At 45.8% G+C, this 23,526-nt stretch overlaps 1 protein-coding gene across 3 annotated transcripts in view; it reads left to right on the top strand.

Moving 5' to 3' along the window:
- IGF2BP1 (insulin like growth factor 2 mRNA binding protein 1) overlaps positions 1-22,081 on the top strand; it is a 29,697-nt gene extending 7,616 nt beyond the window's left edge. Inside the window, exons 1-14 of one of the 3 annotated variants that reach the window (XM_038168609.2) lie at positions 3,441-3,499; positions 12,118-12,166; positions 12,730-12,781; positions 14,015-14,078; positions 15,839-16,120; positions 16,849-16,983; positions 17,241-17,363; positions 17,864-17,999; positions 18,130-18,252; positions 18,559-18,675; positions 18,874-18,948; positions 19,298-19,429; positions 19,615-19,728; positions 20,239-22,081. In XM_038168609.2, coding sequence (XP_038024537.1) covers positions 3,456-3,499; positions 12,118-12,166; positions 12,730-12,781; positions 14,015-14,078; positions 15,839-16,120; positions 16,849-16,983; positions 17,241-17,363; positions 17,864-17,999; positions 18,130-18,252; positions 18,559-18,675; positions 18,874-18,948; positions 19,298-19,429; positions 19,615-19,728; positions 20,239-20,331 — 1,539 coding nt within the window. In that variant the 5' untranslated portion in view covers positions 3,441-3,455 and the 3' untranslated portion in view covers positions 20,332-22,081. Of the gene's footprint in view, positions 1-3,440; positions 3,500-12,117; positions 12,167-12,729; positions 12,782-14,014; positions 14,079-15,838; positions 16,121-16,848; positions 16,984-17,240; positions 17,364-17,863; positions 18,000-18,129; positions 18,253-18,558; positions 18,676-18,873; positions 18,949-19,297; positions 19,430-19,614; positions 19,729-20,238 lie in introns of those variants that run through there. The other 2 variants (XM_027445469.3, XM_038168608.2) reach the window with 2 other exon arrangements.
- Positions 22,082-23,526: the final 1,445 nt, after the last annotated feature.

Genomic DNA, 23,526 nt, shown 5'->3' with positions numbered 1-23,526 from the left:
GCAAAGGGTCTTGAAAAGGTTGCAGCCCTCTTCTGGCTTGATGCCACCATGCTGGCTCCTGCTGGCTCTTCCTGTAGGGGACAGTGCACAATCTTTCCATGTTTCCTGGGGGTTTGGCTTAATTTTGAATATTGTGCGTGACACTGGCATGGTCTTGGCTTGTGGATAGGAGGTTTTGCAGGGTGTGTGTGGTCTCTGTGGGTGGGTGCTGGCTCTCAGGAGCTGCAGGTTCTGTGCAGCAGCAGTTTCTGGAGCAGGATTCTACCAGACTGCATTTCTGTAGTACTGTGGCTTCAAGGTGCCTGGGGTTATTCCAGTGGTCTGTGTGTGCTGTGGAGGGCTTCTGTGCTACTTGTGGTGCCTTTGGGAAACCATCAGCTACCACTCACCCTTCCCTGAGCTATTGCCTCTGGTCAAACCTTCTACAGCCCCTGCTCTGCAGCTGCTCCTCAACATGGCTAATAAACCTGAAGAGCAGAGGACATTTCATTCATTCTTGCTCAAAGTGTGCCAGGACCTGGCAGAGCCTTGGCAGAGGGAGGCATTACTGAGGACAGTGCAAGAACAGTCAGGAGGGCAGTAGCACAAGCACAAATGCACCCCCTAGCCTGCTCTGACCTCCTGATGCCAAAGAGCAGGGGAGTGCAACCTTCCCAGCAGAAAAAGAAATAATAAACAAACATAAAAATCTGTCCATCTGTTCCTCTCAGAGGAGCCCTTGTGATCTGTCAGGAAATGGGTCATTTGTTTTATTGTAACTGACACTTGGGAGCTCTGACATGGTCAGACCTGAAACTTCACACTTTTCTGGCTACCTTAATTGTCCGGTCCTTATGCAGGAAAACAGTTTAAAGATATAAAATGTAATCCACCTGCATCTGCAGCAGAACTGGGTCCGCACTTTTTCAAGAGTAATACACCACATTGAGTTTACCGTGCTATGAGCACAGTATGACTATAATAAAAGTAGCAGCAATCTCATGCACCAGGAACCACTCTGAGCTCACAAGGCTCCATGCAGAGCACAGCAAGATGCAAATCCTGCACCATCCGGGGATAACTGTGAAGTGTAAACAGCACTTGAGGTTACAGTGAAACTGATGTGCACAAAAAGGAGAAAGTTTGATTCTGATGCAGGTCCTGTAGCAGGTTCCTTTCATAAAGTAGAAAGTATAGCTCTTAAGGGAACAAACTCTCATACTGGAGTATAAAATGGGGGAATGAGGATCGTGAACCAAATAAAAGGAGATGGGAAAAAATGTACTCAGAGCCAGATTTTTCAAGTTGTACATAATCATCTAAATAAAAGCAATGTTTTCAGATGTGATTAGCACCTGATATGCTGAGTACTCTTGAAAAATCTGACTGGTGTGGTTTCTTCTTATTTTATTATTGAGATTTTGATCCCCTAGCTCTGCCAGATGATGCCTGGGATGTTTAAGCAGTGACTGTCCCACCAGGTCTTGTGTCTTCAGCCCCTGGTGCTGCCCCAAAGCATCTGAGGTGGGGGATGAATGCCATCCATGCAGGCTGTCAAATCCGGAAGTTACTTGTCCCCATGCTTTTGTGCTTCTAGCTGTGTTGAGAACCATTACATATAGTGCTTGTGCTGAAAAGCTTGTCAAACTGGGAATTTCAGTAGCATGGTTCCTTCTGGTGAATGTGCATTGAAAAGAAATCTGGATTTGTGGATTAAATGCAAAATAAGGGACGCTAAGTTGTTGCACAGGGAGGTGGGGATGATTGTCCCTTCTAGCTCTCAATTTTCTCTGACGTGTCACCTGCAAAGCATTGCCTTTCCTTAAACTCTTTCATGAATCAAGGCTGTGGGATCAAACATCCTGAATAGGTTGCATACAGAGAACTACCTGCAGGTAAATGATACCTATATTGTAATATCACAAACAATAAGCAGCTTTTACCTGAGATGTTGGGAAACACCGTATCCTCAAGAGGAAAGCTAATGGGGTGGGATGACCTCTGCTGTTCTGCCTTATATCCAGGACTGTCAATCTTATCCAAATTATTCCTTGTTTAATATTGGTCATGTCCAAGCAGGCTTGATCACTGGAGTGGGTAGTAGTCATGTGTACAAGTGTTTGTATAAATATATGTGAGAATGTATGTTTTCTTTGCTATGAAGATGCTAGCTTGTGTTTTGTGATCTCCTGTCATTCAAGCCTCTGGCATAAAAGTGTATATAAATTGGTCAAATGAGCAAAGAATAAAAGAAATTTGTTATCTCCACTATATGGAAGAAGATGTGGCTTCTATACTCTTTTTATGGAGTTATTTGTTAGGGTGTAATTTCATGGAAAGCCATGAACCTCACATAAATTTTATGCTTTTAGGCTCTTACTCACAAGTCTCCTAAGGACATGCTTTTTAAAAGGGAAGTCATCCTTTTGAAGTTAATGGCACTGCCTCAATGTTAAAATGAGGCACATGCTGAATTTGAGCCTAAGTATACAACTTTATATAGTCATTGTTTAGCATTCAGTTACAGCTGAACTAATAACAAATTTCTCTGACATCTGTAGCCTATTCTTGATTATGGCAAAGATGCAAAGTAGCTGTGACTTTTGTATTTGATACTTGTTGTGGAGAGTGAATTTCTGCAATTTCTTTAAAACTATGGCTTAAATGAAGACTTTGCATCAATGAGTTTTTATCTCTCCTGTGATATTGTTTCTATGCCTTACTGGTTGCACATGCCTGCATGCCTGGCATGAATATTTGCACAGTGCAAATATTTAGTTTATTTGGGGAAACTTTAGTTACCCCAAAGTTGTTCATACAACTTCAAAAGCTACTCTCTGCTGCTGCTTGTACCAGTAAAACCTGGCTTGTGAATGTTTATGGAAGGCAGACAGTAGAGAGGGCATGAACATGTCTGTAGGGAATTCACTTAGGAAAAAATCCGGATCAGATATTCAGACAGCTTTGTGCTGGATTCCCCTAACTGTGCAATGAATTTATTTGGTGTATGTGTCAGTTTGGCTTTTAATGGTGTCTATGCCAAAGTAGTACTGGTGGGCTTTAAATGGCTTTGCTTAGGCACCCCTGTAATAAGATGAATAGCAATCAAGTAGAATAGCTTTATTTTTGCTGTTTTCAGCTCCTGCTCTGTCCTACCCAAGCTTCGGATTTTTCCTTTTCTCCTCTTAATCCTGACACTCTTGCTGTAAAAACAAAAACAAACAAACAAACAAACAAAAAAAAACAAACAAGCAAACAAAAACAAAACAACAAAAAACAAACAAACAAAAAACAACAGGACTAACAAATATAAGATGTAAACTTTCCAGATAGGGAAAGCCATTTCTTCTGCTGAAGAAGTTCTTCTTCCAGCTTTGGGAGAAGTAAGAAGCCAGAGTGGTTTAACCATCCTGTTGTGTAACCTTCTCCCAAACCATTTAGATACCTAAGGAGTAGCCACAGCAAGAAACCAGAACATGGCCACATCCATGCAGACTCTGTGGGTGACTCTGGCTTCTCTGTGAGTTTATTGGCATCTTTTCTCCTGCTCCCAAAGGGTGATTTTTGTGGGCTCTGCATGGGAAATCCTGTTTTTTAGTGAGAACCCTAGATCATGTTTTCTTGGAAAAGTTTTGCTTTGCTCTCACCTTCTTTCTGAAGAGGAAATACAAGAGAAAGGGAGTCTGGCTTTAACCAGATTTGGTGAAGAATTCTCCTGTTTAAATTTTATGTTGGAAATACAGGAAAAGAAGTCCCACTTTTACTTTTTCATGTCAGTTTGTTTCTTCTCTTTACCTTCCCTTAGAAAGAACAGAAGCATTTTGCTTTCACTTGTCAGTGGAAAAAAGTTACGCTTTTAACCCAGCTCATGATCAACCATAGTCTCAACCTGCTCTCACATTTCTGTTTTCCTTGCTTGTCTGATCCCTGTACACAGACCCGTGAAAGCTCGAAGGGGCTTTGGGAACTTCTCACCGGTCCGTGTCAAACTTCATGTCTGATGTGATGGGGGATGTGATAAGGGATGCTCACAGCTGTTTTGCCCTCTACAGGCTGTTGGAGGTCTGAAAAAAAAAAAAAACACCACCTCATCAGCCAAACTGGGAGGACTGGCAGGCCTGAGTATGGCATCGCAGGTTTTAACTTGAGTTTTGGTAAAAGATTCTCCACCCTTGAGTTAAGTTCATAAGATAGTATAATCTGTGTTGTAACTTCTGGATTCTCACTAGACTCCCTTGACAAGTTCACTTTGATCTTTGAGAGCTTGTCTGCATGCAGTCATTACACTAGTTTAACCTGATTTAGCTTGAAAACAGATTCAGTGCCATTGGCACAGAGCCATGCATGGAGACTCATTGATTTTTGTTGCAGCTTTCTCTGACAGATCTGTACCTGCTAGCATGAGGGATACAGAGCTATGCCCCCCTCAGGGAGTATGGTGAAGTGAAACATCAACTCCTGCTGTACTGCCACAACCCTCAAACCTGCACACCCCTGTGCTGCTTTTTCTGCCTTCCTCATCTTCCTTGTGGCACAGACCTACATCAGAAATACCCCAAGTGCAATTTTGCTTCTTCTTTCTTTCTTGCATGCTACTGGTGTGTGCTTAAGCATCTGAAGTTGTGAGGAGCCTGGATCTTTGCAGCTCCCCTTAGTTGCAAAAAAAATAGCTCAAAGTACTCTGAGCCTGCAGTGTTTGTAAGATCTCTCCAGTAACAGACCAATACCCCACTGTCCTTGGTGGACTGGAAGCAAAGGAAAAAAAAAGTTGGCCCTGGCCACTTCCTCTGAGCAAAACTACATGAAACAGGAGTGACAACTGTCAATCACCTGGTAAAGATGCTTAAATATAAAGAAATTAAAATGCATGGGGGCTGCACTTGGCTGCATTGCAATGTTTGTACTCAAAGTGAAGCAGCCTCAAGTCCACAGCACCATTAGAGCCAATGGAAACCAGTTAGGCAGCATGTCCTGTTCAGTTTTGGAGCTGGGTTGCCAGTTGTGGGCGCTTACCAAATTTAGCTGGGCTTGGCTTTGGGTCATGTTCATAGCATCAGAAATAGCTTTTCAAAAAATGGCAACTTGCCAGCAAATTAGAATTGGAAGATAATGGATGCATTGTATAAAACTCATCCATCTTTTCTCTCTATTACTTACTGTTAAACTTGTCCTGTCTGCAGATACTTGATGTATTAATTTGGCAAGGACTAACCCCAGAAGTCTGGGGGACGATTAGAATCTTCCTCTGGGTGTGTAGAATATAAAGGTTTTTGAGATTTCTTGCATCTTTTGAAGCATGAGGTGTTGACTCCTCTCAAAGGTTGACACTTAGTTGGGTGGACATGGCATGTGCTTCATGCCAACACCATCTACCTGGGATCAGTGGGGAAAATGGAAAGGTAGCACAGCAACTTTGTAGAGGAGGGAATTTTAGTGTGTGTGTGTGTGTGTGGTTTTTTTGTTTTTGTTTTTTTTTCTTTCAGCACTGGTCATCAAGCAGTTCTTCCCCTGCCTGAGATTCAGCAGTTCTTTAAAAAAAACAAACAAACAAACAAAAAACAAACAAACAAACAAACAAAAAAAAACAAAAAAAACAGGAATGAGTTCTTTTGGTCTTTCAGAGGCATGTTTGTGGACAACTTCTCATTCTTAGCAGCTCTCTGAAAAATCATGTAAATTATTAGGTATGATTCTCTGTGTACAAAGCAGTTCCAAAAAAGAGCTAATGGGGAGAAACCAATTAAACAGATTTATTAGTCCAGGATCAAATTCTGTTTGCCAAGATGATTGATGGAAAGGTTTATCATGTTCTGCTTGCTTGTCAGGGATAACTACCAGCCAGGGCAAGTTGGTCTGTATGATATTCGTGCATGGAGGATGCATATGAATTTCTCCAAAATCCCATGGCAGGTTCACTTCTGTGTTTCTACAAGAAGCTGAATGCCTTTGTTGACTTCCCAAAAACACGATCTCAGAGAGGCATTTTGTATCATTTCTCTTGGCCTCATTAGCAAATCTTTAAGGGATGAGCCAGGCTTTCTCTCTGCCTTTTATTATTTTTTGTTACTGCTGTTTTAATGTTGTCATATGTATTTGTATATTTCTTTCTTGACCTCCTCTTCCTCTTATTCTATCCCCAAATCTCTCTCTAGTTAGCCACCCTGCAGCTCTGGCTTTGCTCTTGCACACACAGCTGGAACTCTCATCTCTTGCCTTAGCTGGGATCCCCAGCTAACAGCAACCGCTGGCCTCAGAGTTTTTGCCACCATGTGGTTTATGGATATGTTATTGCTTTGTGAGGTTTTAGGATATGAGGACAAGCAAGTCACTGGAGTTGGAAAGAAGCAAGATAGTGGCTCAAAATAACACAAGATGGTTTTAGAAAAAAGGGTGTGTTCAGAGAGGTGTGTATTGTGATGAGGGATGTTGCAGTAATTTTGCTTCAATGATTACATTAAATTAAGGTCTGGGAGAAGGTGTTGCAGGCATAGAGATGGTACTCCTTTTGCTCTGTGGGTGTGTGTATGACTGTGCCTCACCTGTCCCACTTCACAGTCCAGGTCATGGTCCAAGTCCACCTCAGTTAGCAACTCCAGCAGTGAAGCCAGGCTTTGAAGCAAGGGGCACAAATGTGTATACGGGAACCCTAGCGATGCTGCTACTGGGAGATCCGTGGTGGAGAGCAGCACAGCCAGGAGAGGGCAGTGATGACCTTAACTCTGGCAGAAAAAATCAACATTGTGGAAAAAATGCCCTTAATTTGGGGATCTCCCAACACTCCCTTCCTGTAGCCAATATCACACAGAAGCCATGTCTGTTGCATGTGCAGCTCTGGTGTGTCTGCGTAGCTTGACCCACCGTTACTGGCACTGTGATACAGACAGAGGGTGGAGAGAGCATCAGGTACTGTGGCAGGGGGGTGAGAACTAGATGATCTTTACGGTCCCTTCCAACCTAAACCATTCTATGGAAAGCAGCTTTCCTGGGTGTTCACTGCCACACTGGTCAGGTGCCGCCTCCGAGTGCTTGTCCCAAGACAGCCCTGTGCTTCCGTGTGACCTGCCACAGACCCTGCACTGGCACCCACCTCGTCGGTGCATGGCATCAGCATGATAGGGCTCCTCCATACACTCCCCACACCAAACCCTCCAGTTGCCTCCTGCAATGCTCAGGGCTAAATCACATTGGAAAACAACCCAAATCCCTCGGTAGTGTCCCTGTCTGCATCATGAAGGTCCATGTGCTGTGAGGGGGGAAAGAGGTGCGTCTGCAGGTTCAGGTGGGGAGATGAGAATTTTATTCTAACTCCTGCTGCTCACCTGCTGTGTGAGTGCAATGATGCTCCTCTCCAAACATCCATCTCTTCCCCTTTTGAGGGAGAGACTGTCTGCCTCATCTTGGTTGGAGCATGTGGTCAAAAGTTTATTGGGAGGAGGCAGAAGCAAGTGTCACTGCATCTCCTTGCTGAAAATACATGCACCTGTGCTGGCAATGCAGCAAGGAGCAGCTCTGTCCCTGAAAGCATCCTCATGAAAATACCACACGATGCTCATGCAAAAGCGAAGGGAAACTTTGAGCAAGAAAAGGTTGTACCAATTCTGCTTTGCTATCGTTTGCAGCAGCCAGCCCCATCCTCCTGCTGGCGCCCAGCCAGGCTGCCTGCTTGTAACTAGCTAGTGCCCTTTTCTTGGGTCACTGCCACTATTGCTGTGCCAGTCCACTCCAGGGGAATTGCAAGCAAATTCTTAATTAAGTGGGAGGCTCTGGCCACCCTCTTGAATGCCAAGGGAGATCCCGACAGCTGAATCTGCACTGGGATATTTCCCAGTGAAATTTAAAAACAAACAAACCCATCTAATTTTGGATTGTTAACAATGATTCTGCCTGTGGTGTGATCAGGGTTTTCTGTGAAGGATGCAGTGGATACCAGCACTGTGTGCTGAGTGGGATGTGCTGCCCGTAGTAGAGATGCTGTGCAACACAAGAGTGCAGCTGCTGCTGTGGCACTGACAGCCAGCAACAGTGTGAGTAGGAGGGCTTTGGGTGTGTTAAAAACAGAGCATGGTTTCCACCTGGTTTCAGGGCTGTCAGAGAACAGCAGTGGGTATTTTCTGAATGAACAGAGCTCTTGTTTTGCTGCCACTTCTTCAAAAAAAAAAAAAAAATATCCGCATTAGTTTGTCCATTCTGGAAAAGAGGTTGCTGCTGATCCACTTGTTCTTGAACCATGCAGTCTGTCCAGGTGCTGTATTGATAGGCACATTATGAGAGGGCAAAAAATCTCTGTGTGGTACTGGATATTTCAGGATAGTCCATACCTTTTCTGGACACTGCAGGTTGCTTCATGGCACTTTGCTCCATCTCTTCGCTTTTGTCCCCCTGTGAGGTTTAATCTGGTAGCGTGTTCTGCTCTTTAAAGAGAGACAGTTGAAGGAAAAACCCAGGGAAGACTTTGACAGAGTACATCATGATGTTCAGGAGTCACAAATACTAACCCAACTCCATAATATGGAACCATCTTAGCCTCCTGTTACAGTCTGGTTTTATCAGGATGGGTTTTTATTTTTCTAGTGAGCCCTGTCCACAGCTCAGAAGGATTTGTGGAAAGCATCAAGCTTTTCTGTTTGTGATTTCAAAGGTCTTGATCTGCCTCCTGATTCCTCAAGAGAGCCAGGACATCTGTACTGGGCTGCCAGGCAGCTTTGCAGGTTTTTGAGGGCTGAAGAACTGACATAGTTGAATGCTAAAATCCCATTATCACAAATAGCAATATAGGCATGAAGCAGGAGGACGGTGACACTGGGATCCCTTCCTGGGACTCACATTTCCTCTCCCCTTAGAGCCCTACAGCGAGCCCTACAGCTCTTCACCCTCATCTTTCCTTCCCCCATTTTTTCCCTTTTCCTTTTTTATTTAATTATTATTTTTGTTATCTAAAAAGCTACCAGCGCACGGACAGGAACTGGCCAGACTTGCAAATAGACATTTTTACCAGGTGGTTTGCTCTGCATCAGATCACCCCAAGGATTTGGGATGTTCCTGCTTTTGGCATAAGGCAAGCAGCACAGTTGGAGGCCGTGGGGACCTCCTGCTGTCTCATGCCAGGTTTATCGGGTGATTCCTGCCTGAGGGATGCAAGCACAGGTGGTGCTACATCTTTGTGTTGTACAGAGCCCCTGAGCTAGTCCCAGCTTGCAGCTGAGGTCGTGTATACTGAGTTAGATAGCTGTGCAGAGGGAGGAGCTCCCTGGGTTTGGCACATTATGAATAAAAAGCTGGGAATCACCGACAAGCAGAGTTATTTATTTGGAGTAAAGCTTAGCGCCGGGCAGAGGTTGTAGGGAGCAGAACCAGGTGTCGCATTCAATGATCTGAAGAGTGACATTCACAACAAGGTTCAACATACAGTGGGACCTGCTTATAGTAAAGCAAATAAGATGGGTTTATTTATTCATGACTTCCTCTGTAATTCTAACCACAGATACTGCTAAGGGCTTGGAAGGAGCCAAATCCGAGCAGGGGCAGCTCTTCAGATGGGGTGATTTCCACGTGCTGCAGGGAGAGTCCATATCGAGCCAGAACCTCAGATCTTAGTGAGAGGCAGATGGCTGCAGTCCCATTTCCACCTGCCTCAGCACAGAATGGGCACTGCAGCACTGATGCCACAAATATTCAGGGTGCTGGCTCCCTGGATGGACTTCTCTGCAGTTTTCAGTGCAGGAGGGCATTTGGGCTCACAGGAACCTGTTTTGTGTTTTGCAGCTCTGTCAGTTGGGCTGATAAAATTCATCTCTCTAGCCAAGCATGGCCTTGCTGGAATTTAATATTTGTATATTATTATATATTTATTTGTATTATATACTTATATACTGCTATTATTTTATATGTATATAATATATGCAATCGTATGTTATATAATTGCATAATATGTGTATAATATTTAATAATTAATAAATAAATATTTTCTTTCCATGGTGCATTTGGTTCTGGTCACAAATGTGAAGAACACATGCTCTGCCTGTGCAAATGCTTGTAGGTAGCTAGGTGGAGATGTTTCTGTGGCAGGGGTGGATGGTTGGAAATCTAGTTTCTCTGTCAGTTCAAATCCTTTTGTCCCTCACTGGACTGTGACATTCTTTGCTTTCTGAATTTCTTAATCTCTCTCCTATTCATTTTGGGATGTAGATGAGCATGTAAACAAAAGATCTGGTTTCTTAGTGTCTCTACTTTTCTCTTTCTTCCTGCACCCCTCTGCTATACCTTGAATTTTAAGGGTTTGGGTTATCTGTCTGTGCCCCCCCCCCCTTCCCCCTGCAAGTTTGCATCCATAGTAGCAACAAAATTTGGTGTTTCAGAGCCTTGCTGATGTTTGAGCTGATGAGAGTGCTGACTACTTACGTATTTATTTCTGTGCTTCTTTAGGGCTTTCAGATGGCAGAGCAATCCCACATCTTTCTGGATATTCCATCCCTCCAGTATGAATCTAAATGACTTTGGGAAACATCCAAAGTTGATTTGTTTGAAACCAACCAAACCAGCCCTTTCAGGCATTTTTATATGTGAATTTGAATCTGCAGTGTAGATCAGAGGATGAGCTCAAGATAGATGCTTTTAACTGACAGGATAAAGGTGCTTATGAGGAGTCTTTACTTGTGTGTCTAAATAATACTGATTGCTTTTGACCTTTTCATGCTGAGACCAATTTCTTCTTCTCATTGACAAATGAGCTGGGCCACCCTCTGAAGTTGTGTAATTAGAACAACAACAACAACAAAACTAGAATCGAATTTTCTCTCCTTTTTTAGACTACTTAACGTATCCACAAATAATTTGCGTTTGAAGTTCGGATCCGTGATGAGCTTGTCCAAGTGTATTTACCCCAAAACAGTGCTGCCAGTGCTGAGCTGCCTGTGGTGGTCATGCCATTTCATCTCCCTTTTCTTTAGGGATCTTAAAGTCTCATGTTCTGCTGAGCAGCTTGACTGGGTATAGGGGTAGAGACTGTCTCCCACTGCACTTAGACACTCATTTCAGATTGGGCCTTAAAATTAGATGCTGAACTTTTTGAGGGCTAAAAAGTCAATCCCACGGGGTGTTTTGCAGCAGACATTTGCACCCTTAACTCAACTCTTCTTGGACCAAAGCTAGCCGCATCTGTGCATTTGCCCTCACAAGGCTTCATCCTCCAAGGGTGTTAGCAGCATTGGGAACCTAAGGGTGTTACTGCTGTGAGATGAATGTCTCACTGGGTGTTGTGAATTAGGAAATTGAGGAGGCTCATCTGAGTGCTCTCCACTTCCCTTTGCTTGTGCACAATGTGTTTTCTTCTCCTGTGGGCTACCAAAACTGCAGAAGGTGGCAAAACCATATGGTGGAAATATCACAATGGTGAGGGGAAAAAAAAAAAAAAAAAAACACATTTCCTGGTATTTACTGTTGGCAAGGGCTCTTGGGGTACCACCAGCAGCAGTTTGTGTGCTGGGGCTGGAGTGTCCAGAAGGGCTCACAGCTGCCCACAGCTGTCTGTGGCAGCTGCTGGGCGAGGAGTGGCTGGCAGGCAGCAGCACCTCCAGGGTAAATTGGACATCAGAATTAAAAAACAAACAAGCAAACAAAGTTTCTGCTTTGGAAAAAGTTAGGTTAGGAAGAGCCAAAAATTTGAGTGGAGAAGTGGCCTGAGACTAACTCAGATGCTGGAGCTGAGTTTCCAGATGTCATGGCCATGCCCTGTAAGCTCCCTGCCAGCATTTTTGACATCCCCAGACTCTCCCCTTCACGGCCTGGGTTTGTCTCCAGTGTGGGGGGCAGGTTAAATGAATGCTAGTTCCCCTTTTGCTTTCTAATCATTGTAATGAATCTGTCAAAACTCTGCATCTTTAGCTATGCCCTTGCTACAGCTATAGTCAGTGCAGAAGGGTTGGGTGGATTTTGGCATCTTGTTCTCAGTGAAGCTCACAGCATATATCTAGCACCTACCAGGCAATAAAGCAAGGTGTAATTAACCAAATGCCATCAGAAACCCTGGAAGCATGTGGGAATGCAAAGCTTGATTAGATACATCAATGAGGAACAGTTCAATGTGAGATGAATGAATTTCTGACACCAAATCTGGTTTTAATTGCTTTTCATTTATTTCAGGAGCCGGAAAATTCAAATCAGAAACATCCCACCCCAGTTGCGATGGGAGGTAAGAGGGGCAAGCAGGGAGAACAGCACAAGGACTTGCCATGAAGAATTTTAGAGCAAATTTAAGGCGTAATTCCCCCGCAGGTTTCTGTACTTGGGATTAAAACTGATTCATCCTTTTCTTTGTTTTTGTGTGGGTCTAATTATACTGGATCCTTGTGTCCATATCACTTGTTCCTCTTCTGCTACAAGAGTAAATTCAACTGGTATAAGCAATGTAAGCTACATCAACAAAATCCCCAGTTATAATAGTGTTATTTGATTTATCTATTGTAGGAAAAATGGACCCTTTCTTCCAGCCAGCTGCTGGGACTTTTCCCTGGCTCTTTTCTACCTCTCTGCTCCCCACAGCTGGCTCTGAGGCTCTTTTCTACCTCTCTGCTCCCCACAGCTGGCTCTGAGGCTCGTTCACCCATTATCCTGGGGCAGACAGGACCTTTGTTTCTCAAATTGCTTATACTATCTTAATGTCTAGAACTCTATCTTTATTGATTGACTGTATTTTCTGGGTCTGTCCTGACTGTCCCCATGTAATGTGATTTTTTTTTTTTCTCTGTTTTCCAGGTCCTAGATGGTTTGCTAGCTCAGTATGGCACTGTAGAAAACTGTGAGCAAGGTAATGCTGAAAAAAGAAGCCAACTTGCTGTTACTTAGATATATTCTGTCCTGCCTGTTTGGGGTGGGAGGATGGAGAGGACAGACACATGTTTTTTGTTTGTCAGCTGTGTCCCTGGCTAAAGGTGTCAGGAGGTCTCAGCCTGGTCACTGGGTCCTTTTGTTGTTATCACTCTCAACCACTAAAAGGCAAGTCCAGCAGAGGCTGTGGGTAGTGCACATGGGTCTCCCTCACAGGTTACTGGCCAGCATCATTCTGCACCCTTGGGTCCCCCTTCAGTGAGCCATAAAGGCCACACAAATGTGGCTCACCAACAGCTCCTCCAGGGAAGGTTCAGGATCCTCTGGAGGCTGGTGAGGGACTACTGTCTCTGCTTAGCAGATCTTATCTCAGTCTCTAGTGGCATTCAGTTGAGACAGGAGCTTAAATATTGCCCCAGGGATGCCCAATGTGTGTAGAGTTACCATAACTGTCCTTGATGTAGAAAGGAGGGCTGGGGGGTGCAGCTCAGACCATCCCTGGGCTCCAGCAAGGGGTGGCAGGAGAATGGATGGAGCTGGCTTTGACATCTTTGCTTCTTCAGTGCAGAGAGCAAGGGCAGCCTGAAAAAGAGGAGGCTGCTGAGGGGAGGCCTCATCACAGTCTGCAGCTTCCTCATGAGTGGGAGTGGAGGGGCAAGTGCCGATCTGTTCTCTTTAGTCACCATTGATAGGACCTGTGGGAACTGTGCCAAGCTGCGACAGGGGAGGTTCAGGCTGGATATCAGGAAGAGGTTCTTCACCAAGAGGGTGGTCGTGCACTGGAACATGCTCCCCAAGGATGCAGTCATAGCACCAAGCCTGTCGGGAGTTTAAGAAACATTTGGACTGTGCTCTTAGTCATATGGTCTGAATTTCTGGGTAGACCTGTGTGGAGCCAGGAGTTGGACTTAATGATCCTTGTGGGTCCCTTCCAACTTGGGATATTCTACAATTATATGACATAGTGGTATCCTTTTAATAGAGCAGGAGGGGCTGTGCTGTCTGGGAAAGTGTCCGTGGGCATTGTCAGTAGTACCAGTATGGTGCAAACCCTTGGACGATCTTCTCCTTTGTAGTAGAAAAACTTGTACACATCCCTCACTGGGCTGGGACAGGACAGACCCTGGCCATCCTGAACATGGACTCTGCTTTACAGGTGTGCTTGGCCTGAGATGCTCGCATTGGCTCTAATTTCTGCCTTTTTTACTTGCAGTAAACACAGACAGCGAAACCGCCGTTGTTAACGTCACTTATGCAAACCGGGAGCAGACCAGGCAGTAAGTGCCCTGTAGCCCACGCAAGCAGCACAGGGCTGCCCTTACATGGCATGCTGCAGTGGCTTTGTACCCCTTACTATGTGCAGAAAACAGGATTTTCAGTGCTGGGAGTCACGTTAACCCAGAATTCATAAATTTGGGGTAAAAATATGGCAAATCTTTGAGAAACACTCTGTTCCCTCTGCTGATTTCTTTTTATTTGCCTTCAGATTAAAGCCCCTTAGAAGACATCCAGGTTGTTAGGCTTTTTCTTTCTGCAGTTCAGAGTAAAAACAAACAACTTTTTTCAAGGAAAACACCGATTTTCTTGTATTCAAATGATCTAAGGAATTGTGGCTCCAGAAAATAGTAATACTGAGGCCAAATATCATAGAAACTGTTAGGTTCTTGGGTGTGAGGCAACACACGTCCTCTCTGGCTAATGGTTGTGTCACTAGGAGACTTACAACTCCAATCCTTATCCTGCCTGGGGAAGATCAGACTTTACACTAAATGCAAATGGAAAATTAGTTGGGTTTTCACCACTGTGTTTATTTCACTTTCCTCTTGCTCTGATGAAGGGCTCTGGAAAGCTGTAAAAGTGATGGAATCAGCACTTTCCTTGGAGGACAGCCAGGAGGAGCTAATTGATAGATTTTTATCCAGGAAGGTTTACGTCAGTGAGTTGGGCATGTCTCAATTGTGGCCACTGTGGCCACGCCACAGTCCCCAGGGACGTTGTGTGTGGTCATCCCATGAAAGCATCTTCCAAATCACTGCCTGGTCTATAATGTTTCAAATGTCAAAGCTGTAGCCACCATGAACTTGCTGTGGTTGTATGTGTGGCCGCACCAAAGCTTCACTGGAGAATCACCCTTCAGTTGTACTTTCTGTAATAGCATGGGACAGAGTCCAGCACCACAGAGTGCATGGAGCACAGCAAAGGGATTGCTCCCATGCATAACCAGTTTGTCCTGTCCCATGTCAGTCTGCACTGGCCCTGTGCTTTGCACTTGGAAATGTTTTGGATTTCCCTCGTTAGGAAGCCTGTAGCAGAAAAGCTCATTGCGAGTAGTTTTGCTCTCAGGTCTGCAGCCTTTGTCCCCTGCGATTTTTTTTTTTTTTTTTTTTTGTGGATGCATACACTTTATCAAGTGTTTTCCTCTGGAGCCCCCTCCCCCCTCCCCCCCCCCCCATGCTGCAGGGATGGGGCTACTAGTCTCTGTTCAGCCAGTTGCAGGGCTTTGCTTAGCACTACCACCACGAGTTGAGTCACTGAGCAATTTCTGGAAACTTGCAGTTTGGATTGTCTCTGTAGAAACCTTGGGAGGTTAGAAGGAGAGCTGTGCAGAAGAACTGTGACGAGCAGTCACTTTGCTCTTGCTGCTAGCCCTATCTATCGACAGTTTATCGTTCTTGCAGCCAGTAGGAGATGGGTTTGAAATGTTGACCAAAAAAAAACCAAAAAAACCTGTAAGGCAGAGGAGACCTGGAAATCACTTCCTGCACCTTTCTGTCCTGTACCCATTACTCTAGTCCCCTGACCCAGGGTTGGGTGCTCAGAGAGAGCCACCTTAAAACATTTTTCCCTATCCCGGCTGGGTGAAGTCCTTCCATGTCTTTGTGGCATTGATGGCTTTTCCATGCACCATTCTCAATGCTTCCTCAATGGACATTTGGTGCCAGGGAGGGTATGACCTGTTTTGGGTGGTGCTGATACGCTGCTGCTTGGGGAGGGACATCCACCACCCCAACCCCTTCTCTCCTTGCTTGTCTTCCAGAGCCATCATGAAGCTGAATGGGCACCAGTTGGAGAACCATGCTCTGAAGGTCTCCTACATCCCTGATGAGCAGTCCATGCAAGGACCAGAGAATGGGCGGCGGGGTGGGTTTGGGACACGTGGTGCCCCCAGGCAGGGTTCGCCTGTCACCGCAGGGGCACCGGTCAAACAGCAGCCAGTTGACATTCCCCTCCGTCTTCTGGTGCCCACACAGTATGTGGGTGCTATCATCGGCAAGGAAGGGGCCACCATCAGGAACATCACCAAGCAGACACAGTCCAAGTGAGTCTGTACTCCTCCCCTTCCCCCGTGAGCTGGTTTGCACCTTAATTAGTGGACTGATCTGCAGTGATTTTTGAGGCTGGATTTCTTTGTGGAGCATGGGCTGTGGGAGGATGCTCTGGCACTCCTGCTGTACAAGGTGGTATGTCCAAGAGCCACATTCCCCTGCTGTTCCTCAGCTCTGCCTTCTGGTTCCCCACGTGTCTCCCTTTGCCAGGACAGCCCTGTCTGGATCAGGGCCCACAGGCTCCTCAGTGCTGGGCAGCAGAGCAACTGCAGGGAGTGCGTGGGGAAGTCACTAGTTCAGTTGGTCTCGTTTAGCACAAGCCTGCTGAGCTTCACTCGCCTGCATTTGGCCTACAATCTTATGTTGACTATTGCTCTTCTCCAAGGAAGGCTTTTTCTAAGACATGAAGTAATGGACAATGCATCCCATCTCCCAGGAACATGCTTGTTCTGCCACTTAATGACTCCTGTTAAGTAATATAAATAGATATTGCCGCTTTATTTGGATTTCTATGTTTTGAACTTATAGCTATGGTGTCCATGTCAAGTATTGAGCCCAGAATTAACTCCCCTTGCCTCTCCTGTGTGCATATAACACAATGCTTGATCTTAGGGCAGTCTGCAGCAATGCTGGGGGAGTAGAGCAGCCAGCACTAACTCAGCTGGAAAACCACAGAGCCTCTCCGCTGTGTCCCACCCCAGCATTGATCCTGTGCTTGCAGGATTGATGTGCACCGAAAAGAGAATGCAGGAGCTGCAGAAAAAGCTATCAGCATCCACTCCACCCCTGAGGGCTGCTCTGCTGCCTGCAAAATGATTTTGGAGATCATGCAGAAGGAGGCAAAGGACACCAAGACGTAAGGTTTCCCCCTTCCGTTCTGTGCATGCATATCCTATCCACAGCTCTTTGCTGGGCTGTATTACTGTCTTAACACCTGGACCTGTGTGGCACTCCAAACTGCATGTGGGAGCCATGCCTTGGGAGAGCTGGAGTACTTTGAGCAAGGAAACATGAATTTACCCTGTCACTTTGTAGTCAATCTCTCTTCTTCTGGCAGTAGGGCAGTAGTAATCTTTTTTTTTTTTTTTTTTTCTTTTTCATTCCTCTCTCAAGAGCTGATGAAGTGCCTCTGAAAATCTTGGCCCATAACAACTTTGTGGGGCGCCTGATTGGCAAAGAAGGGCGAAACTTGAAGAAAGTGGAGCAGGACACAGAGACAAAAATCACCATCTCATCGTAAGGCTCCTTGCTGTCTTTGGGAAAACCAGGGCAGGCCTTTTCCAGCGTGGGGTGGATGGGAACGATGAGGAAGAGATGGATAAAAGTAGGTGAAGATGCCTGTCCATCACATGGGAAACCAACCTATGGCATGGGTACTTTGGTTCCCAAAGCTGTCTTGAAAAATCCTGGTATTATGTTTTCTTTAATCACTTCTTCTTCCTCTCTGTGCTGCAGTGGCCCACAGGGCTGGCTGGGTTTTATAGCCAATGAAAATTGTTTTTTTTTCCTCTTAAATTGTGTTTTTGGGGAAGGCTGGATGGATTTCCCAATGCAAACCATTATTTTGATCCCTGCTCTGACTGGCACCAGGGCAGGTGCTGCCTGTGTAGTGCCTGCTGTGATGATAGCAGCTAATCTTTCATGAGAAAGAAGGGAGGATACACACACTACTGGGAAGGCATGGCAGGGAGATGGTGCTGCTGCTTCACCAGGGTAACACTAACCCCCCCCGTCAGATTGCAGGACCTGACTCTGTACAACCCTGAAAGGACGATCACGGTGAAAGGCTCCATTGAGAACTGCTGCAAAGCAGAGCAGGAGATCATGAAGAAAGTGAGGGAAGCCTACGAGAACGATGTAGCAGCCATGAGCGTGAGTGCAGCTTGGCTCAGGGACGGCAGCTTTGCCGGGCACGGTTCCTGCCCTACCTCTCATCTGATGTGTGCTCTCTAAGAGGATTCCTTGGTAAAAGCAATGAACATTTATCTCCTCTCACCCTCAGCTGCAATCTCACCTCATCCCTGGCCTTAACCTGGCTGCTGTTGGCCTCTTCCCTGCCTCCTCCAATGCAGTACCTCCTCCTCCTAGCAGTGTCTCTGGAGCCGCGCCGTACAGCTCCTTCATGGTAGGTGAACACCTGGCAGCTAAAATCGCTCTTGTTTCCATCTCAGAGATCTCCTCTGCATTGGGAAGATCCTTGCAATGAATGGGGCTGTGACTTTAACATCTTTTGCTGTCACCTGGTGGGTCAGGTCCAGTGTGGGTGCAGAATCTGGACCTATAACTTATTGCAAATACAGCAGATAAAGTACTCACCCAGCACCATCAGGAGAGGCATAGCTGTCACTTGGGCTAGCAGAGGTGGGGGGGCCTCTACTGCCCAGATCCTTGTGATGGCATCTGAGCCTGAGCAGTAACACTGTACCTGCAGCCTCCGGAGCAAGAGACGGTGCATGTCTTCATCCCTGCGCAGGCGGTTGGTGCGATCATTGGCAAGAAGGGCCAGCACATCAAGCAGCTCTCCCGGTTTGCAAGTGCCTCTATTAAGGTAGTGTCTCCCTGTCAAGGAGCTCTGTCCTGCCAGCACCTCTCACCAAGTGGGTGCCTTTCTGGTGGTGAAAAACACCTTAAAAGCCCAGGTGATGTGTCTGGGTGCCCAATCCTGCACTGCAGGGGAGGAGGGCATGGCCATAATCCTGCCTGTGCAACTCCCTGCTGCGGTGACCGTCTCTCTCCTCCCCTCCAGATTGCACCCCCGGAGACGCCGGACTCCAAAGTGCGCATGGTCATCATCACGGGCCCTCCAGAAGCTCAGTTCAAGGTCCCTCCCTTTGCTGCCATCGCTGGGAGGGGGGGTGGGGGAAGGGGTCTCCCAGTGCCCTCCTCCACTATCCCCTTCCCTGCAAAGCTGGATGGGGAGGAACAGAACGGCCACCTCTTCTTAGTGTGCACTTTTGAGGCTCCCCTGGACTGTGGCTTTTTTTAACACAGCACCAGCCCTCCTGGGGGCTGAGCTGATTTAAAATCCTGAGGAACTGGGATTTGACTGCGATCTGGCATATGTCCCTGGTCCGCAGGATGGATACCTGCCAAGCTGGGTGAACTGAGGGGGCATGTGGGGATAGGACATCTTAAGCTGCACCTGATGCCTCATTCCTTCCCCTCTACAGGCACAAGGCAGGATTTATGGGAAGCTGAAGGAGGAAAACTTTTTTGGACCAAAGGAAGAAGTAAAGCTGGAGACACACATCCGGGTCCCTGCCTCATCTGCGGGGAGGGTCATTGGCAAAGGAGGCAAAACTGTAAGCAGAAGTGACATTTGGGAGGGGATGAGAGCATCGTGGGGTTGCGATGTCTCTGAGAGCACACCCACTTTGTGCTGGCACCCAGGGGAATCCCAGTGACAGATTTCTCAGTGGGATGGCTTGGGGGACATGAATGTTCTTCCCACACCATGCAACAGGTTGGTCTCTATGCTTCCGTGCAGGTCAATGAGCTGCAGAACCTGACAGCAGCAGAGGTGGTGGTACCACGGGATCAGACCCCTGATGAGAACGAGCAAGTCATTGTGAAGATCATTGGGCACTTCTATGCCAGCCAGGTATGGTCCTGGCAGCTCAGTGCTGGTAGATCCCCTAATGGCTCATAAGGGATAGTGTTCACCTGTATGTCCTCCTATAGAAGTTTTTTCTGCACTTAACTGTGGGCTTATGTGTACATGCATTCAGAGAGTGTGATGTCCCAAAATCAACTTTTTGAGAAAACCATAGTAAAATAGGAGAGGAAGAGACCTCCAGGAGTTACCTAGCCCATCCGTGCCACCATGAACAATTCCTGCCAGTATTTGATCTCACATGGTCTTGAAACTAACCAGTGACAGAGATTCCTCTTTCCCATCCCACTTTGCAGCCATTGTTGGATGAAAAAATGTCCTGAACTTTTCCAGTGACAGACTTACCTGTGCTGCCTACATCAACATCTGTCGTGACATGCAGTGCCATTTCCCTGCAGTTTAACAGGACCTGCTGGGCAGGGGGAGAGCTAGGGAGTGGTACTCTGACACCACTAGCACAGGGGCCCCAGTTCTCCTCTTTGCTCTTCTTGTCCACAGATGGCACAGCGCAAGATCAGAGACATTCTGGCCCAGGTGAAACAGCAACATCAGAAGGGACAGAGCGGCCAGCTGCAAGCAAGGAGGAAATAAGAGCAGCAATGACACCAATGTGAAAAGTGGAACAAGCCAATGCTGGGCTTAAGAGTGGCTGGGAATCAGTTACCATAGACAGATGCAATTTTTTCAATGACTGGTTGACATTAAAAGGCAGTTTGGTTTCCAAGTTAGAGGGCTAGGTTAAGAATCAGACCACGTAATTTGATCCATTTTTAGGTCCCCATGCCAGAACAGCTACTTAAATGAACTGAGAGGTGCTGCGGTGCACTGGGAGAACCAGCTGTGCTGCTGAGGCTGGAGCACTGCAGGGTGCCAAGGATGGGCAGTGCAGCAAACCTGCAACTGCCACAGCACTCAGCCCCTCTTCTGGGTGCAATATTTGCCTTCTCATTTAAGTAGCTTTTGGAAGTACCACCCCATCCATCTCTGGCTCCCACCAGGGCTTCCCTGCAGTTGAATCTCCCTGTACCTCCCTCCCTCTCCTGCCTTGGCAGCATAGCTGATGGATATTTCCAGAGAGCTATTAAACCTTTTGGAGCATTTGATTATTATTTTTTTTTTTTTAAGAAACCATAGCAAACTCACCAACTCCTTTTGGTAACAAGTTCCATTGCGTGGGGGGATATTAAAAAAAAAAAAAAAAAAAAAGGCTGAGTGCCAAATGGATTAGGATCCCTTGGGAGCTCTGAACCTATTGAATCTTAGGAACACCCAAGGGCAAGCTGGAGAAGTTCCCTCTCACCTGTGCTGTGTGCAGTGCCTTAGAAGCCAGGACAGCACCTCTATTTTCCAGGATAACTATTTGTTTCATTTGTTTTAATGTTTGTTTTCATTTTAGGTTAGTTTACTTTAAAGAAGTTTCATTTGAAGCCTTTGAAATAATAGCAGAAGTGGCATGTACAGCTATAGCAGTGACCATTTTCTCAGTGATCTTAGCTGTGTAGGTGCCAACCTGTTCCAGAGATGACGCAAATTGCATGGGGAAGGGAAGGGGTGAGGGAAGTGCTTTGGTTTTCCCTCCTTCCTTCAAGCAAAAGCAATAAAACAACAATAACAAAAGCAAAACAAAAAAAAAAAAAAAAAAAAAAAAAAAAAAACCCTGCTTGGTAGGAAGTATGAATTAATCTGCATCTCTTTAGTAATCAGATTATGTGAACTAAATGCATGCAGAGCAGTTCTGGAGTTCAGGAGAAAGCCAAAGGGATTTGGGGGTGTAAAAGAGGACAGATATTTAAGGCTCTGGATATATCAGGCATTGAAAAAGAGCCTTGGCAGACTTGGCTCTTCAGTCCAGTTTTGCTGCTGAACCAGGGCATGCTTTTGCCCCGACATCTCTGGCATTTGGCGCAAGGAGGGGCAGCAGCTCCTTTGCAAAGTCCTCTGCAGGTGGCTGGGGATGTGAACTCAGCCTCAGTTTCCCTACCTGGAGCAAGAGACTTGTGCCCTGAAATCCTGCTGGTGTCTCTAGGGCTCAGCCACAGGTGGGTGTGTGGCAACACAACTTTTTTGGTTTTGCTTTAAAAAACAACAACAAAAAAACAAGGGGAATATTGTTAACAAACTTGGGATAGGCAAGTTTGTTTTAACTCTCCTGGGGTTATTTGATGTTCCCCTCCACCCAAATCTCTCTAGGTGGAGAAAAATATTCTTGAAATGTGGCACATTAAAAGATTTTTTTTTTCCTTATTTCAAAAACAAAACAACGCAACCACCACCACCCTTCTTTCTGTGGTAAGAATAACTGTTCTCATGAGACAGTACCAAATATATACGTCAAACACATGTAAGATGGTTACTGATTCCCGTCACTCTTATGAAGATTTTATATTTTAGATATATTTTAATGGTTTGTTTTTAATTCTGAGTATTTGGAAGGGACAGTAACTGCTGTGATTGCCTCTTCCATGCGGTGTAAGGTCTTGTCTCTACACAGGGGCTGGGGCAGGGCTTGGTGTGCATTCCTTGCTGTGGCAGAGGGGCCCTGGTCCTTTGCAGCCCCTGGCCGTGGTTCTGACTGGAGCAGGGGGAGCTGCATGCCAGTTAAAGCCTGTGCCATGTTTCTCTGTAATCCAGCCCAAATGTTGGTTGATGCTAGTTTTCCTTCAAATTGGGGTGGGGGTTAGAAAAGCAAAATTATTTCTGGCTCTGGGGGAAGGTGGCGCAGCCTGGAGCCTGCAGTGTGCTGTGCGGAGAGGGGCAAAGCAGGCACCCCAGGAGGCAGGAGGAGACCTGGGAGTGGCCTTGGGTGAGCTGATTCAAGGCTTAAAAAGAGGGAATTGGAAATAAACCTTGCACTGATGCTTTTACCATTTCTTTCTGAAATGGAGACCAGACCTCCCATCTGAGCAGACGTTTTCCTGGGTGCATCCTCCAAAGCGAGAACTGGCTTTGAATTTGGATCATGCAGCATCAGGAAGGCGGGTGGTTTATTGATAAGGGAACACGGCAGCAGTTACTGTCCTTTTAGACATTGCAACAACAACAAGGTGTAGAGGAAGGCCAGATATTGCTGTGTGTTTGAGCAACAAGAAAAAAAAAATAAGAGGGGAAAAAAAAAAGCTACCTCAAGGTATGAAGTTACCTCAGCAATTTTTTTTGGGGGGGTGGGCTTGCTGATATTTTATATAAAAGCTGATAGTCTTGAATATTTTATTTTTTTAATGAAAAGAGAAGTTAAGTTTCATAATTTCTTATGAGCCAGGAGTTATGGGCAGGTAACCAAGTGTTATGAGCTCTCTATGGAGAACGACAGAAACTTCAGACATAGTGGAAAAGATGGCAGCAGCATATTATTTTGGCCTTTTAAAGCCAGAAATGAATTTTAGCATGACACAAGAGCTGTCGGATGTCGCGACTCTTTGAGAACTTGGACAAATTGGAGCCCACCAACTTTTTCAGTTGGAAAGACTTTTTTTTTTTTTTTTCCTCAATATAAAAACAAATGAAAAAGCCACTGGATGAAAGGCCTTTGTCCATCCAACTCCATCAGGAAACCAAATTGTTAAAGCGCCTGGAATCAGAAATCTTTTACTAAAGGCAATATGAGGATAGACTTACCATCAAGCACCATTCCTAGGCATCAAGCTGGCTATGCTAAGTGGGGTACATGGGGTTTGCTGATATTTAAACTGTGCCAGCTTGGGCAATTTTACAAACAGTTGTAAGCCGTATCTTTCAAAATGCGAACAAATTGGTTTCTGTGTTGACGCAGAGGAAGTCTCAAACCAT

Source organism: Anas platyrhynchos, chromosome 28 (genome assembly GCF_047663525.1).
Source record: "Anas platyrhynchos isolate ZD024472 breed Pekin duck chromosome 28, IASCAAS_PekinDuck_T2T, whole genome shotgun sequence".
In the NCBI taxonomy this organism is placed as follows: domain Eukaryota; kingdom Metazoa; phylum Chordata; class Aves; order Anseriformes; family Anatidae; genus Anas; species Anas platyrhynchos.
This window is presented reverse-complemented; position numbering and strand designations above follow the sequence as displayed.